This window comes from Motacilla alba, chromosome 10, assembly GCF_015832195.1.
Source record: "Motacilla alba alba isolate MOTALB_02 chromosome 10, Motacilla_alba_V1.0_pri, whole genome shotgun sequence".
Lineage (NCBI taxonomy): Eukaryota > Metazoa > Chordata > Aves > Passeriformes > Motacillidae > Motacilla > Motacilla alba.
In genome coordinates this window covers 5,727,547-5,742,472 of record NC_052025.1, presented here as the reverse complement: position 1 = coordinate 5,742,472, position 14,926 = coordinate 5,727,547, and the positions used below count along the sequence as shown (strand labels likewise).

The window sequence follows — 14,926 nt, the reverse complement described above, 5'->3', positions numbered from 1 at the left end:
CCACAGTCATCTTCAGCCCCTACCCAGCAGAAGTAGCTCAGCCATGCCAGTGCCAGTGTTTCAGGGGCAGGATCCTAGCTGGGATGAACAGAGTAAACTCTGCCACACAGGAGCTTCCAGAGGAGCAGTTACTTCATGAGTTGATTAGTGCAAAAGACATCTTACACTGTTTATTATTTCAGCTGCTGTCCAGTGTTTTGCTTTTTTCTTCACTGCTCCTACAGTTCTTTAATGATGCTAATTCTTCACGTGCATCAGGAGAAACTGAAGTCCCAAATGCAGCTGGCGGTGGCAGGTAGGGGCTGGAACTGCCCTGTGCTATCCTGCTGTGGGGGAAGGAAGCAGGACAGGGCGTGGTGCAGTGAACAGGGGAGAAGCTTTTTTTGTGGTTTCAGCTTTGCTTTAGACCAGGCCATTGCTCATATTTTGTGCAGTACCAGCACACATTTGCAACACAAGATTATTCTCATTTTTCACCTGGTAAAGCCATTCCTGTGTTGAATACTGTTAGTGCAAGGAACAGCACTCCCAGTAGTAGGTGCTGGGAGAAAGGCCATCACTAAGTCTAAAACATGCTACCTCAACCTCTGTGCTCCCAGGCAACACCTAGTAGCTGTTCAAACCATTCAGTGTTAGCAAGCCTATTCACTAAGGGACTTTTATGGCAGTAGGGCACTGGATATAGTAAGTTGTGCAATTTGGTTATAATTATACTTCTGGAAATAGAATGTAGTAATGAATATTAAAAACTTGCTGCAGATATGGGAAATCTGAAAATATCCCCCTAAGACTTTTTTTTGTTCACAATTATAATGAAGGTCGACCTGTTTCATCAGCATATACTTAAGCATTTGATTTCCTTTTACTGTTTTTCAGAGGAATTAATGTATTTTAATGGAATCACCTAGACTAAATTGTTTAACTGTGGGGCACTTAATTATAGAAAATCCTATTTACAGAGTTCATAAAGTTGAAACAGGAAACTTATGCATGTGACGTTTAATAAAGCATTTTAATTAAAGATAAGGCAAAATAATTCATTTATCCTTAGTAGTTTGTTATGCAAGCAGATGTTATGTTCTACCTCTTTTAGGTAGATCTGTTTGTTGCAGAAGATAACTAATATTCAACTGCATATAATTTAAGAGATGCAAAGTCAAGGCTTTAAATGACATTAGGGAATGAGGTATATCTCTTTAAGAAGTAACCACATTCAATTTGAAACGTCAGGGAAAAAAGTCAACCCTCTTTTCCTTTAGAAAAGCTTGAGTTTCATTCTTAGGCTCTTTTTGTGGCACTCAGCATTAGAACAAGAAAAGATTGTGCACAATTTAAATTAACTTCTACATAATTCTTGTGATAAAACTGCTTAACAGCATTTGTGGTAAGAATCAAGTTCTTATTTCTTCCTCCTTGTCAAGGTCAAGATATGTCCAGCTAGTAAAAAAAACCCACAGCAATATGCAGGCACTTCTTGAAGGTTTCTTTAACATATACAGTATCTGGATTTGACATATATTCTATCAAAACCAGAAAATTATCAACCACTAAGGCAATGGTACAGGAGCCATTAATGGAAAAAAAAAATCAGCTATTTTGATGCTGACCCCAGTTTTAAGTTTCTCCAGACTGTCACTGCATAATGAAAATAGTGTAAAGAAACTGGTTTTGCCCCCTGTATCTGGAATACCTTTGTTTAAATTGTATCTTCTCCGTGCAAAACCTCTTTGCTGGATCTCTACATATGCTAATTACATTCAGCACCTCTTTCTAAACACACAATGTGATTATGTGAATGCAGTTACAGTAAAATTTAAAATACTGCTAATACATTTACATATTAATAGATAGAAAAATGTTGCTAATTTTGTTTAGAATAACTAATGTAACTCTTGCATAATGCCTCTGATACTCTGGTTAAAAAAAGCACCTCATACCTGCTCCTGTGGCCACTTCTGTCTGTCCTCTGGGGATCTTGACTTTGCTTTAAAGCCTCGATGCACATCTCCACTGTGCTTAGAGGCAGATGGGATATTCAGTGATTTTGGCCTCCCCTCGTGCCTGTTAGCACTGTGAACAGCTTCTCCCTTTGAACAAGTCTCTTTGTAGTCATGTGCCATGTTTTCAGTCCCAGTGTGCTCTGGACTCATTTCTGTTGTACTGTTAATACTGCTCATGCTCATACTCATTTTGATTTCTGCTACAATCTGGTCAATGTCCTCTTCCTGTTCTTCCAGCTCTGCATCCTCTTTTCTAGAATGGTATGGTGATATTCCCTGTGAATTTCCATTAGCCTCTGCTGGGTAATAGTCCGGATAGTCACCTTCACTTTGACAGTACTGTATGTTTTCTTCTTGGTCTTGGATCTCCAAAGATGATGCTTCATCCTCCAAAATCTGAATGCCATTATCTTGACCTTCCTGCCATTCTTGCCTGTCCATCACCTCATTTTCATCTTGGTGCTGAATTTTGCCTTCAGCCCATTCTTCTACAGCTTCCTGACATTCATCTGTTTCAACATGGTGTTCCTCATGGGGAGCATACTCCTCCCCATTGCAGTCCATTCCTTCCAGGTAACTGTCATCCTCTGGACAGTATCTGATGTAGTATGTGATCCCCTCCTCCTCTTCTGGCAAGCCTTCATCGTAGTCCTCCTCCTCTGAAGTGTTGTTTACATAGTCAGAGCTGGAGTCCCCATCTGCACTATGGTCATTGCACTCGTGTTCCACAGGTGTAGGGCTACCTGCTCTGACAGTTGCTAGTTCTGCCTCCTTTGCCGCATAATCTTCAATGGGAAGGTCACTTTCTTCATTTTCAGGCTCCCTGTTGTGAGATGAAGTCGGGCAAGCTCTGGCTCTGTGATCCAGCATGCTGGCTGTAGTGCTTTGATGTTTCCTGTTTGCCATAGCCAGCTCCTTACATGACAATCATTTCCAGCAATTACTGCAGGGAAGATAGAAACACACACACTCAGGAAAAGGTCATCAGCAGAGGACAGTGATGTTAATAGGAAGCAAACAGATAGATTCATTTGGTAAAAAGCCTGTGTTTGTAGATATTTGACCAAATTCAGACAGCTAACTTTTAAAATGCTTATGCTATGGAACCATGAAATCAAAGTAATAAGTTGCACTCTGAAAGGAACAGATAAAGAGAAGGTTCTACATTTGTGCTAAATGTATTCTAGTGTAGGCTCTCTTCTGTCAATTTGACAGAGAATTAATCCTGAACCTTGAAATTAGTTTTCAATTTCTCTTTCTTGCCAGTGAGGGGTCATGCTTTGATCGCTCTGCAGTAAACGGGACCTCTTTTCAATTTTCAGCTTAGGCATTTCTTTAACGTGTACTGAAAGCAAACATTTAGAACCTGACCTCCTCTTACCAAAACTAAAGGAAAATAATTCTACTAACTTGGCAGTCACATAGTGCACTAAAGGATAATGTATTGGTATTAAAAGTGTTATTTTTTAAAAAAGCACTTGCTGGTTTATTAGCCCTTTCTAGCTGCTTTGCCATGAAGTATCCCCCATTGTTAAATCAAATATTGCTTTTAGAATAGATTATTTCAGTTGGAAGGGACTGACCACAATCACCCAGTGCTGACCAAGTTAAAGCATGCTTTAAGAGCCTGGTCCAAATACCTCTTGAAATACTCACAAGCCTTAGGCATTGACTGCCACTGGAAGCCTGTTCCAGCATCTGACTGAGCTCTTGGTAAAGAAATGCTTCCTATTGCCCAGTCTGAACCTGTTGTGATACAGCTTTGAACCATTCCCAAGCATCTTATCACTGGATACCTTCTCTGGGGAGAAGTTCAGCACCTCCCTGCCCACTTCCCCCCTGGAGGATGCTGTAGAGGGCAATGAGGTCACCTCAGTCTCCTTTCTACAAACCAGACATAATATGATAAAAATAATGATATTTTTTACTTTGGAGTCAGCTATAATAAATTCAGAACACCAAACTATTCATTCACTAGGGTTTGTCTGAGTCTAATTTAGTCAAAGTCTGATTTAGTCAGCTTTTACTGCAAACTAAGGATGTTTCCGTACTGTGACTGCAGTATAAACAAAATTTATTGGATTAAAATAGTAATCTAAGTAGTAATAGTAGTCTAAATAGTAATCTAAGTCACAACACTGCATTGCTCTGTACAGGCTGCAAAAAACTGCCCACAAGCAAGACAAATTGCTTGTATGACCATTTCAGGCATGAGTACACCTCACAAACATGTCTAAAATGAGTTAAGATGGAGTGCTATAATACTTTTGAATGGGACTGCAAGAAAACTACAGATATCTCATCTGGTTTAACCAATTTTTTTTTCCAAGAACAGAACAAATTAAGTGCCTCTTATTGAAAGAAAAGTTCTCATCTGCAATGGCCTCAATCTTTTAGTGGAAATGTTATTAATATTAAATAATACTTAAATGTTTACAGTGCAGTTGGCCCTGCACATAAGTCACAACAGTGTAGCTGAAGATACAGAAACACAGAGCCTGTAACAAGCACAGTTTGAAACCCATGACTCAGATTTTCCTAAAGCATGTGGAGATGAGAACCCTTTTTTTAGCCAGTATAATGGAGTTTTCCACCCACATCTAAGGCTCTTCATTTGGTATCCAGGCCCTAAAACTGCCATAAGTGGTATCTCTGCAATGATAGCTTTTTATAAATTCCAGTGGTGAATGCTCAAAAATGTTACTTTCCTGCGGGAAAACCCAGTGCACTGTAGATATTCTAGAACACATTGCAGGAAGCTACCTGAATGTGATCTGAGAGCCAAACGGCAGGACAGGAGCCTAGGGAGGGAAGGGTGGCTGATGAGGGGAGCTCCATCAGCTGTGGGGAACCGCCAGTGTGAGGGTTCTCAGGTGGGCACTGCAGTTCTGCCCCACCAGTAGCCTGGTAATGTGCAGCATCTGCACTATGTGGGAAGAACTTAAAAAATCGTGGCAGACTGGAAATTTTTTAGAGCATAGGTGGTAAGAAATGGAGAAAATAATTCCTCTCGAGTGTGTCTAGCACTGGTAAGAAATAGAGAAAATAATTCCTCTCGAGCGTGTCTAGCACTGATATACTGGGACATGGGAAATGGGTTTTCAGTTAATTCAGCCTGAGCAACGATTGAGGACAGTGCTTTACCCCTGTGTGCTGGAACTGAGGCAAAATAAGCTGGATTTTTGGTGAGAGGCAATGCTGATCTTAATGCTATGGAAACTGAAGTTACAAAGCAATTTCTGCACAATAATTAAAATTCTAGTTGGCCTCCTTTGCAATCTTCTCAGGCCCTACTCTTAAGGTAACAAAGTACTGGAATAAAAAGGCAGAATTTATTATTTTCAGCCCATGAATTGCAGACTGAATGTGCACTGATTACAGCATCTTCAAGTACAAAATGTAACTTCTCCAACTGTACCAACACATCAGAATTACTGAGCTGAGTTTTCAAACACCAGTCTGAGAACTGCTTTTTATGGAGCTGCACATACATCGCTGTCAAGGAAACACACAGCTGTATTTTAACTCAAATATTAGAACAGCCAGGGCAGCCTAGTTTTCTTCCCCTGTATCGAAATATCTCTCAAGCTTCCTAGCAAAATGCTTTAGTCACAGATTAGGTCTAGCATAACTGGAATATTTTTAGCTGTTTCATGTCAAACAGCAATGTTCCTTAGGGCCGCAGATCTGAACTCTTCTGTCTTCTCACCTATAGAGACATTAATCTTAGAGATTTTAAATGCACAAAACCAGAAGTTTCAGGGGTTTTTTTTTTCAGAAGTGCAACAGATACCAATTTTTAGCATGTGTTCTGCTGCTCAGACTACTGCACAAAGCCTTGTGAGTCCCTGATTGCACAGATTACTACTTTAGCTAATATTCACATCAGATACTGTAACCTTCTAACATCATAAGTATCTTTAAAAAAATAGAAATTGGAGAAAATACTGGACTTCTATCTTATAGTACTCAGTGTTGAAGAGAGGAGTAATGATTTGCTGGATCCAGAGGCACTTTATCCATAAAGGCTCCAATTGAGCCTACAGATAATTTTTTCTGCTTGGTGTAAGACTCCCTCCTACTTCTTGTATCTCACCTCCCTCCTTGATAGCAGGGAGTTAGGTCAAACTTCTGCATCACTCCAAGCACATTTCTCCATTTCTGGCTGCAGTTGGGATGAAGTGTTCCTGGGAACATGGATCAGTGCTGGATCCCTGTTTACCTTCCTTGGGATTCAGTAATTGTATCTTGCCAAGAGAATCAAACCCTGACTTCAGTTGTAGCAGTGCATCACTAAATTTCCATCAGTGGTGTCAGGATCGGTGAATAAGTGACCAGTAACACAGGGTTCTCAGTAAAAATGCTTTTCTTTCAATAATGGTTTTACTTTATTTTTCTTAATTTTCCCTGGCTCAGCTGAATGTTGAAAAGAAAATCAATCTCCAGGAAACACATGCTGCATTTCCATGTGAGAGTAAAAAGGAATATGCAGAGAGGAACCAATTTCTTCTGCTCCCAGAAACAGGACTACTGGCTTACAGCTGGAATTTATTCTAATCAGAATACTCATCATACTTATTAGCTTTCTCCTGAGTTTGCTGCACCTAATCCCACACAGATGTAGTGAGGGTTTTATCAACCTTAACACTTCTACATCTTTTCACCTGTGTAAAAACATCTCTTTACTGTCTTCCCAGTAAAAGAGACCAATTACATTAGCGTTAAAAATGGGAAATGGTACACAATTATAAATATGGTGAAATATCCAGTATCATACTGCTGGCAGTGGTTTAAGAACTGCATTGCATCTATACTCGATTCACAAACTGAATAGCATTTTAGTGGGAGCAAAACAAGTTATTTACATTTAACATGCACAGTGATCTGAGGTTCTTTTGGCAACTAGTATACTTTTGCATGCTTATTTACAGCCAAATGATTTTTGGACCGTGCTGTTCCAACTTACAGGTGAACCTAAGGATTTTACTGGCCTGAATTTGATATATTCAGTTTATTTTGCAAGGCCCCTTTCCTGTGCCTTCTCCTCCCTAGGTTTGTTTTTCCATCCACTCCTCAATCTTTCTCCCACACTTCAGCTATCTGCACCCTTTGTCAGTTTTGACAAAATTGACGCTCTAGTTTTGCTTCCCTGGAATTGTTCAATACCTCCTATTTTCTGCAGATATTCTCTGCAATCACACTGCTATTAAACTGGTTCTACTCTTTATAAGTCATGTTCAGATGTAAGTTATAAGCACTGCCACACAATTTACTGCCAGGCGAGATCATAGCGCGTACAGCCCACAGCCCTGCTTCTCTCTGCTGAGCTGTGCTGTGGATGCACTGCTGACTGAAGTTATTCCATATGTTAGCCCTATACATTCATCATCCAGAAATGCTGCAAAAAAGAAAAAACAACACCCAACCCTCTTAACACAGACATGTGTTTAGATCTGCTACATTCATCTACTTACTCAGTACATCTGTAACTGAGATAACAGTATTTTTCAACAGAACTGCATCAGAAAATTCATGATTGCAGGGCTTTATGCTAATTATACCAGTCTATTCTCCAATAAAGATAAGTTAAAGTGGAAAAGAATCTAACTTAAATTCATTCAAAACAATTTTTAATATTAAACTAATAGTATTTCTCAGTAGGCTTTCATTACAGAAGGCTTAATAGGCTCCCATCTGCTAAGCTGGTCCAGAGGAATTACGACTGATCCTAGACTAGGAACTGGAATTTTTAATAAGCTGATAACAGAACATGAGCCTGCTGTGACTATGTCAGATTCTGTAGTCTTTTGATTCCCCAAGGCCAAACTGCATTAACTTCATTTTTCAGTGGTGCTGACTCTCCAGACCATGAGAATGGATTATGCGGAGCTCCAGGAGCAGAGTGCAGGGTGACTGCCAGCTCCTCTAAAAGCAGGTGAAACTGGGATCCCAACTCTCACAGGAGCCTTAATCCGGCAGTGTCAGTGGCAGCAGACTGAGCATGTGACGTGGGATTTTGGAAGGAGCACAGTCTCTAACGAAGGGAAGGGAGGAGGGGATACAGCACAGGAGGAAGGGGCATGCTGGTTCCCCTTGCACAGAGTAAGCCTGGGTAACACTGACCTCCTAGTGCTAGGGATGGAAAGAGTCTCCAACAGTGAGGACTACCACAACATAATTAAGTTAGGGTCATGTCGTGACACTCCCAGTGCCATCTGTGTTGCTGAAGTTGTCTCACTCAGGCTGGCACGTCTGCCATAGGACTTATAGCCTGGCCTGTTAAAAAATGTCTATTCATTTTCTCTGAAGCTTTTGAATTTAAAAGAAAAATACTCAATAAAACACTAACACATAGTTTCAGGGAGGGGAAAGGCCTAGGACAGATACTTCCATTATTAGGACATAATCAAACCAGTCCTTTTATGTCCAGGATGTCAGATCTGCATGGCAGTAAATACCTACAAACACAGTCATATGCATGCATATCTCTTCCTCAGTGCAAGCTCAGCACTCAGCAAGTTCTCTTCACAGTTTAGTCAGACAAAATAATCCTTTTCTAGCCCAAGAAGCAAGGACAGTGTTGCAGCTTTGGGCCCAAAAAGTGTAAACAACAGCAAATTGAGGTGGGCAAACTGGGAGGATGGGACTTCATAACCTGAAGCTGCAATTGGACAATTAAGCCCAAAATGTAAATGGACCAAAACTTATAAAAGTGTGAAAACTCGTGACTCAGAGTCTGTCTTGGGTAGAGCCACAGCCGAGTTCTTGTACTGCCCAAGGTGTATCCTTTAAAGGCCTTTTAATAAATCCCTACTTAATTCCCTGAATACTGTCTGGCCTCTGTTCCAGGCAGCCTCTTTAGGCATCAATACCACCTGCCTCTGATTTTTTTTTAAAGGCACAATTGGTATAGGCCAGGAGGAAAAACAGCCGAAGACAACTCTAGATTTGGTGCTACTGAGTGTTTCAGAGCTTCAATTAATCATCTAAATATTATTTTAATATGCTCAACATAATTGAAATAGAGACTTAGAAAACAGCAAGAGATTTGCATGGGAAGCAGCACAAGAATGATTCTTAAAGAAGTGAGGGAAATGTGTGGGGGAGGAGAAAACGAGCAGCATCTAAAAATAGATGGCATTAAAATACATGCCTTTGCAGTTATCTCAAGAGTAGCCACTAGGGTCTTCATGTGTAGCTAAGACAAAAAAAAAAAAATTCTCTTATCATTCTCTGCTTCCTCTAATGTGTCTACTGCGAATCTGAGGTAGTCACAAAAAAAAAAAATCACTGAATAAGCAAACAAAGAAAATATGTCCATTAGTAATCATCATTATTCTGATTTTATTAGTTTAACAACTGACACCAGACTGAGAAATTAAAGCTGTGAGATAACAAATGCTCATTTCTGTATGTCAGGATTGTTTCATTTGCAGTTTTGCAGAAATTCTGCCCAAAGCTACAACGGTTGTAGTGAATTAGATACTGCAAATACACATCCCTGTATCCACAGGCAATGCTCTTAAAATGGAGCAGCCTGTCCTGAGTACTAGTGAGCTATAAAAAAGTGTTGTCAGTGTGCAGGGTGCATTCTCAGCAGAATATGACCTGTGAGTGCGCTGGAGACAGGAACAGCATCTAGCCAGCCATTGCTAATGCACCTCTCCTCACCCTGAAACCACAACAAACCAGGGACGGTGTGCAATGGAATATCTGTTAAACCACATCAACATGAACAAGGGCATTTGAGATGTTTGATTACCTCACCTGAGAGTGAGATCTTTGCAATTACTTTTCTGTGGGCTTCCAGAAAAGTACCACAAAAACCTTACTTTTTGTGCTAGTTACCAGGTGATATTGAGGGCTTTTTGAGATGATTTACCTATTTTTCCTATTTTTAAAAGATTTTACATTCTGAATTACGTTCTTGTATATCTTTTCATGGTATATAGTATTTTTTCCTGTTAGGTTTAATCTAATAAACTCTTAAAATTCAATAATTACATTGTAAAAGCCTTTCTAAAAATGCTCTGTAACTGGCACCCACCAATAGAAATGTTAAGTAGAACAGACAAAGAAATGCTAAAGACAGTGGCACTATGGCACTGCAGAGGTGGTATTCTTGAGCATATATCCCAGCTGAGTATAACTTTTATAGTTTAAAAGATTAGCTGTTTCCTGCAGCAGAAATAAAAATGTGGAATCACATATTTAATTATCATGTATTGCTGATGTGGCTTAATCATCCTTTAGGGTTTAATTTCCCAGCTCAAAGAGTGATGCTAAACCTGAGGTGCTGCATCCATACAGATGTGAGAGTTAGGACGAATAGCAGTTTTGCAGGCTTATAACTAATCCTGCTAGAGAGAAAAAGCCACCAAAACCAGAACCTTATTTTAATGCCCCTTAAACAGGGGCAAGCACAGAAGCAGAACATTTGTATTCAGCAGAATAAGATGAGACTCCAAAATTAAAGCAATGAAATTTTATGGCTTATTCTTGTGACTGCTCTGCTCCAAGAGATCAGTTTCAAATAATGAAAAAGTACCCCTCAAGCGCACAAAGTTCCAGTGATAGCTGTGCAGAGGCATCAACTTGGAATTTTATTCCATAATAGACACAAATTTTAGTATCTTCTTATGATTATTTTCTCTCCTAATTTACTGAGAATAAGGGAAAAGTATAGGATGTATAGGAATAAGGGAAAGAGATACAGGAGTAAGGAAAAACTATATTATATTTTAACATTATCATGCATAAGGAATATATGCCATTCAATTAAAACACGTTCAGCCATGCTGAGACAATCTGCAATCCATCCAGAGCTCTGGTAGAATTTTCAGTCTGTCTCAGAATGGATTATACCAAGTTTTCCAATGCTTTGCAGAGTAAGTTTCTGCTGACTGTGGAGGCTACTCCGAAGTCTGGTGATCTTTCTCTCTCTTGCTAATTTGTATGCATCTTGGCATCTTGCAATTTCCTGGGTAAGGCTTTTATCTCAATAACAAGGCTGGTTTCTATACTGACTTGCACTAGATGATAACAGTTCCCTCTAAGCAAACATGAGGCAGTGCTGCTGTAACAGTGGGGAGCCATGTGGCTGGAATTCAGCAATGGAGCAGACTCTGAATCTGGGGGCAGCTGTGTGAAACCTCCTGGGGTCACAATTGTACATGTCCATATTAGCAGAACCTGGCCTTGCACAACTGACATGCAAAACCGTCACCTACTGCGAGTTCTCCAAGTCTAACACAGCATTTTTCTGTTCAAAATGTTCATAAAAACCAGATAACTGAAATAAATTTCCTTCTTATCTCTGTTTACTGGTATACTGTGGAAAAGGTTATTCACTGGAAAACCACTAAATAAAATCTTATGCATTTGACCCCTAATGTCAATTTAAATACTACTTTAGGAATAAAACTGATTCTACCTAAAATGCCAATATATGGAATTACTCCTTTTTGTCTACAATAATTCAGTGTTTTGAAATGGATTAAACAATGACTGTAAAGTGTATTGTGCAGTCAGAAATGTTGTATAAGGGTCAGACAAAATCTATTTCTCCTGGGCTATGGAAAAAAAATTATCTGCCATGGCAAATTCCTAGAAGAGCCTTTTAAGCCACCAAATCTGTACAGTGATGGGTGGCTTGGGGGTAGAGGTGAAAGGTGAGGCAGGATTTGTGGACTTCCTCCCAGGTGAGGGATCGGTACTTTTGACAAGATGAGTGAATTCCAAATTTCAATGCTATTAGAGGAAGAAATGAAACTGCAATAAATAGTAAGAAGAAATACAATAGCTCTTGGTTCCTTGAGAGATTCCTTTCCACAAGACTACAAGCTGTAAATGTGACCATTTCCCTTTGGCAGAAGAGTCCCTGTGGCTGTGGTGCAGCCACACAGGCCACACAGGTTGCTGTGAGCCTGGCAGTCTGACACAGCCCTGGCACCCAGGTCCAGCCTCCTGCACACACTTAGCTGCACCTGAGATCACTGCTGGCTACAAGGAAAACAGGTTTTATTGAACCTGACGTGCACTTAGAAGGGTAAGGAAATTGCTTAAATTGAAGCTGTTTGAGCAAGCTTTGCACTCTGTCGCTATCACACAGCTATAAAAGGACCCAATGGGTGTTGGCTAAATAGGTTTTCACACATGCAAGAATAATTTTAGCTCATCACGAATTTGAAACCTTTAATTTTTGGAACTGTGTGTCAGACACACACACTCCCACTTGCTGCAGAGAGAAGTGCAGCTTCTCTAAGAGGTCATGCATGTTACACAACAAATACACAAGCAAATATATCTCATATAGATGTTTACATAAGAGATATATTAATATCTACATAGATATAATTAGTAAATCTGTAACTTCATCTCCTTCAGTTCCTTCTCCCACTAGAAAAAAAACTAGGAATCTCTCCAGAAAAGTTATGGTGCTATTCTGATATTATAATAATTCAGAAAGGTGAGTTAGCTTACCAAAGAATATTTGAGGAATGTCAGGACAATAATATGGGTTGGGACAGTACTTCAAAAAATGGGATCTTGCCACTTAAACATCATCATTTAACTAGTTTGGGGATTTATATAATGGGATAAATTTATCCATTAACAATATCAGATAATTATAAGGCGGAGTTATTTAATTCAACATCACCATAAAATAGACATAATGAAAATGCTGCATTTTGGTCACACCCAGTTCCACCTAAAATACAGCAACCATATATATTCCTGTTATTTGTGCCTTTGAAATCAGTTTTTTCTTGACAGTTTTCAGAAAGCTATGGCTGTCTAAGAATTAGCTCTTCAGGGTGGATGCAAATATCCCAAAAGCATTTGTGTCAACCCTTTTTATCACTTTTTTATCTTTTAAAAGCCAGGCACGTGGCTTTTAAGATCTGTCACTTGTTGCAGATTTATTTCCACACCCACAAAGAAACCACACAGACTTGTTGCACCTGAACTCCACAAAACATTACTCTCACCAATACAGCCCTACTCCACTCCCTTTATTCTTTGTTGTGGTTCCACAGAAATACTGATAAAAAATTAAAGGTTTTGTCCTGGCTCAATTTAATTTACAGAGAGGCTGCTTTATTATTTTAATACTATGGAATTATGCCTTTAATACATTTTTAACTGTTTTGTTTTTACTGCCATCAACCTCCTTCATTGAAATAAGTGCCCTCAGCAGTCTGTATTTCAGAGTATCCCTTCATGCAAAGAGGTGATGTTATAGCAAAGTAAAACATAACAGCACTGGAAAAAAGGGGACATTTTAGAATGCCTTTTTTTTTCATTCAAAAGGAGGAGAAATTCTTAAACTTGATAATTACTTAAAATACATGGTGTACAAGCAATGTTTCAAAAGTTGCTTACTAGTATTTTGTAATGCTTATCACAGGCAATTAATTAATCATTGTGAAATGATTTCATACATGTGCTTCTCCAGCCTTGTGAGGAAAAAATGAAAAAGATAGCTTTCCTTCAATAAATACTAATTTCAGGTTAGGTAGAGGTAAATCATGCATACCATTTGAATAATAATGCAGAAGGGAATAATGAAGAATAGGTCACCTTAAATAAAGCCTGGAGATTCAACAAAACATTTCAAACTGTACCATTTAAGGCAAACATTTTCAGTCCTACTCCAAGAGCATCCGTTCAGTGGATGTAAGAGGGCTGGAGAGGGTGGCTGGAATACTGAGAGTGGCAGTTTCGAAGAGCTGTGGAAGGAGGTCACTGGAAAGGCCTCGTTTGTAGAAGAAAATGGAGATGCTTAACTTTCCCATAACTCAGGGTTTAAGTGCTGGGTTAGAGGTTCACACCCAACCATTTGCACTCAAATTTTACAGCTTCTGGATTCTGAGTGTGTAATAACTCCTCAGAAAGGTTTCTCTTTATCACTATTGACCTTGAAGTCCTGTGAATGGTTTCATGGATGCACTTAACGTAACCATAGGGGAAAAAAAAAATTTCTTTAAAAGGTTACAGGAAAAGGACTGACAGCATTATTTTAATGAGTCAAACCTCACTCAAAATTAGATTTTTCAGGAATTGACAAGTGACATGTTTCTCATTAACACTCTTCCCATTTAATTAGTATAAGAGGATTAGGTTGCATTTTTCTCTGTAATAGAACATCATGGATTTTAAACTCATACAAATACTTGCATGCTGGCAGATTTAGCAAATAAGTTAAAAAACCTTTTGAAAGAATAAAACAAGGGTAAAGACTATTGTGTTAGTTCTTTTCAAGATAAAATAGTCTGCCTTTGTTCAGCAGAATTAGCAAATTGTAGGGTTAATTTTTGAGACCTTTTACAAAATAAAGATTTAACAAGAGAAGTAGATAATGAAGATAATCTGATACTTTAACTGTGAATTTTGTTGTGGGATTTTGCATTTTCCACCTTTGAAAAAATATCTGTAGCTTGCAGCTGGTTGTATTTCAGACACACTGCTCCTTAGCAGATGATCACCTCATTTCAAAAGCAAGATTAGAAAGATTTTTCCTCTCAGTTTCTAAGGCACAAATTGCACATCAGTAAAATCCTCTGTGATTTATAAAAACTGGGTAGAAGATAAAGACTCTGTCAATCACTGCAGCAGATCCTCAGGATGGCTTGAAACCTTGCACCCACCAGCTTTGCTTTGTATATATACACCTTATGGAAATGAGACCTTTCCTTTTAAATAAGTATTTTGAATGCAAAGTTATTTAAGTGTGCTCTGAATGACACAGTTACAGCTTAGCAGGTTTACATGTAAATAGTCACTGAAAACAAAGAACTAAGCACAAAGCCTTAAACTCTTATTTGGTATTGAAGACACAGAGTGTCCTGACAGGAGAAGGCTGTGCTTGATGCCATGAGAGCAGTGAAGGATGTGCTCTGAGCAGATCTGCAGTTTAAAGGGGT

General features: G+C 39.1%; 1 protein-coding gene across 3 annotated transcripts in view; it reads right to left on the bottom strand.

The window, feature by feature from the left end:
• Window positions 1-14,926, bottom strand: part of APBA2 (amyloid beta precursor protein binding family A member 2) — an 81,378-nt gene that overhangs the window by 30,481 nt on the left and 35,971 nt on the right. For all 3 annotated transcript variants that reach the window (XM_038146675.1, XM_038146676.1, XM_038146674.1), the window contains exon 2: window positions 1,938-2,943. In XM_038146675.1, the coding sequence (XP_038002603.1) occupies window positions 1,938-2,906 (969 nt within the window). In that variant the 5' untranslated portion in view covers window positions 2,907-2,943. The remainder of the gene's footprint in view (window positions 1-1,937; window positions 2,944-14,926) is intronic.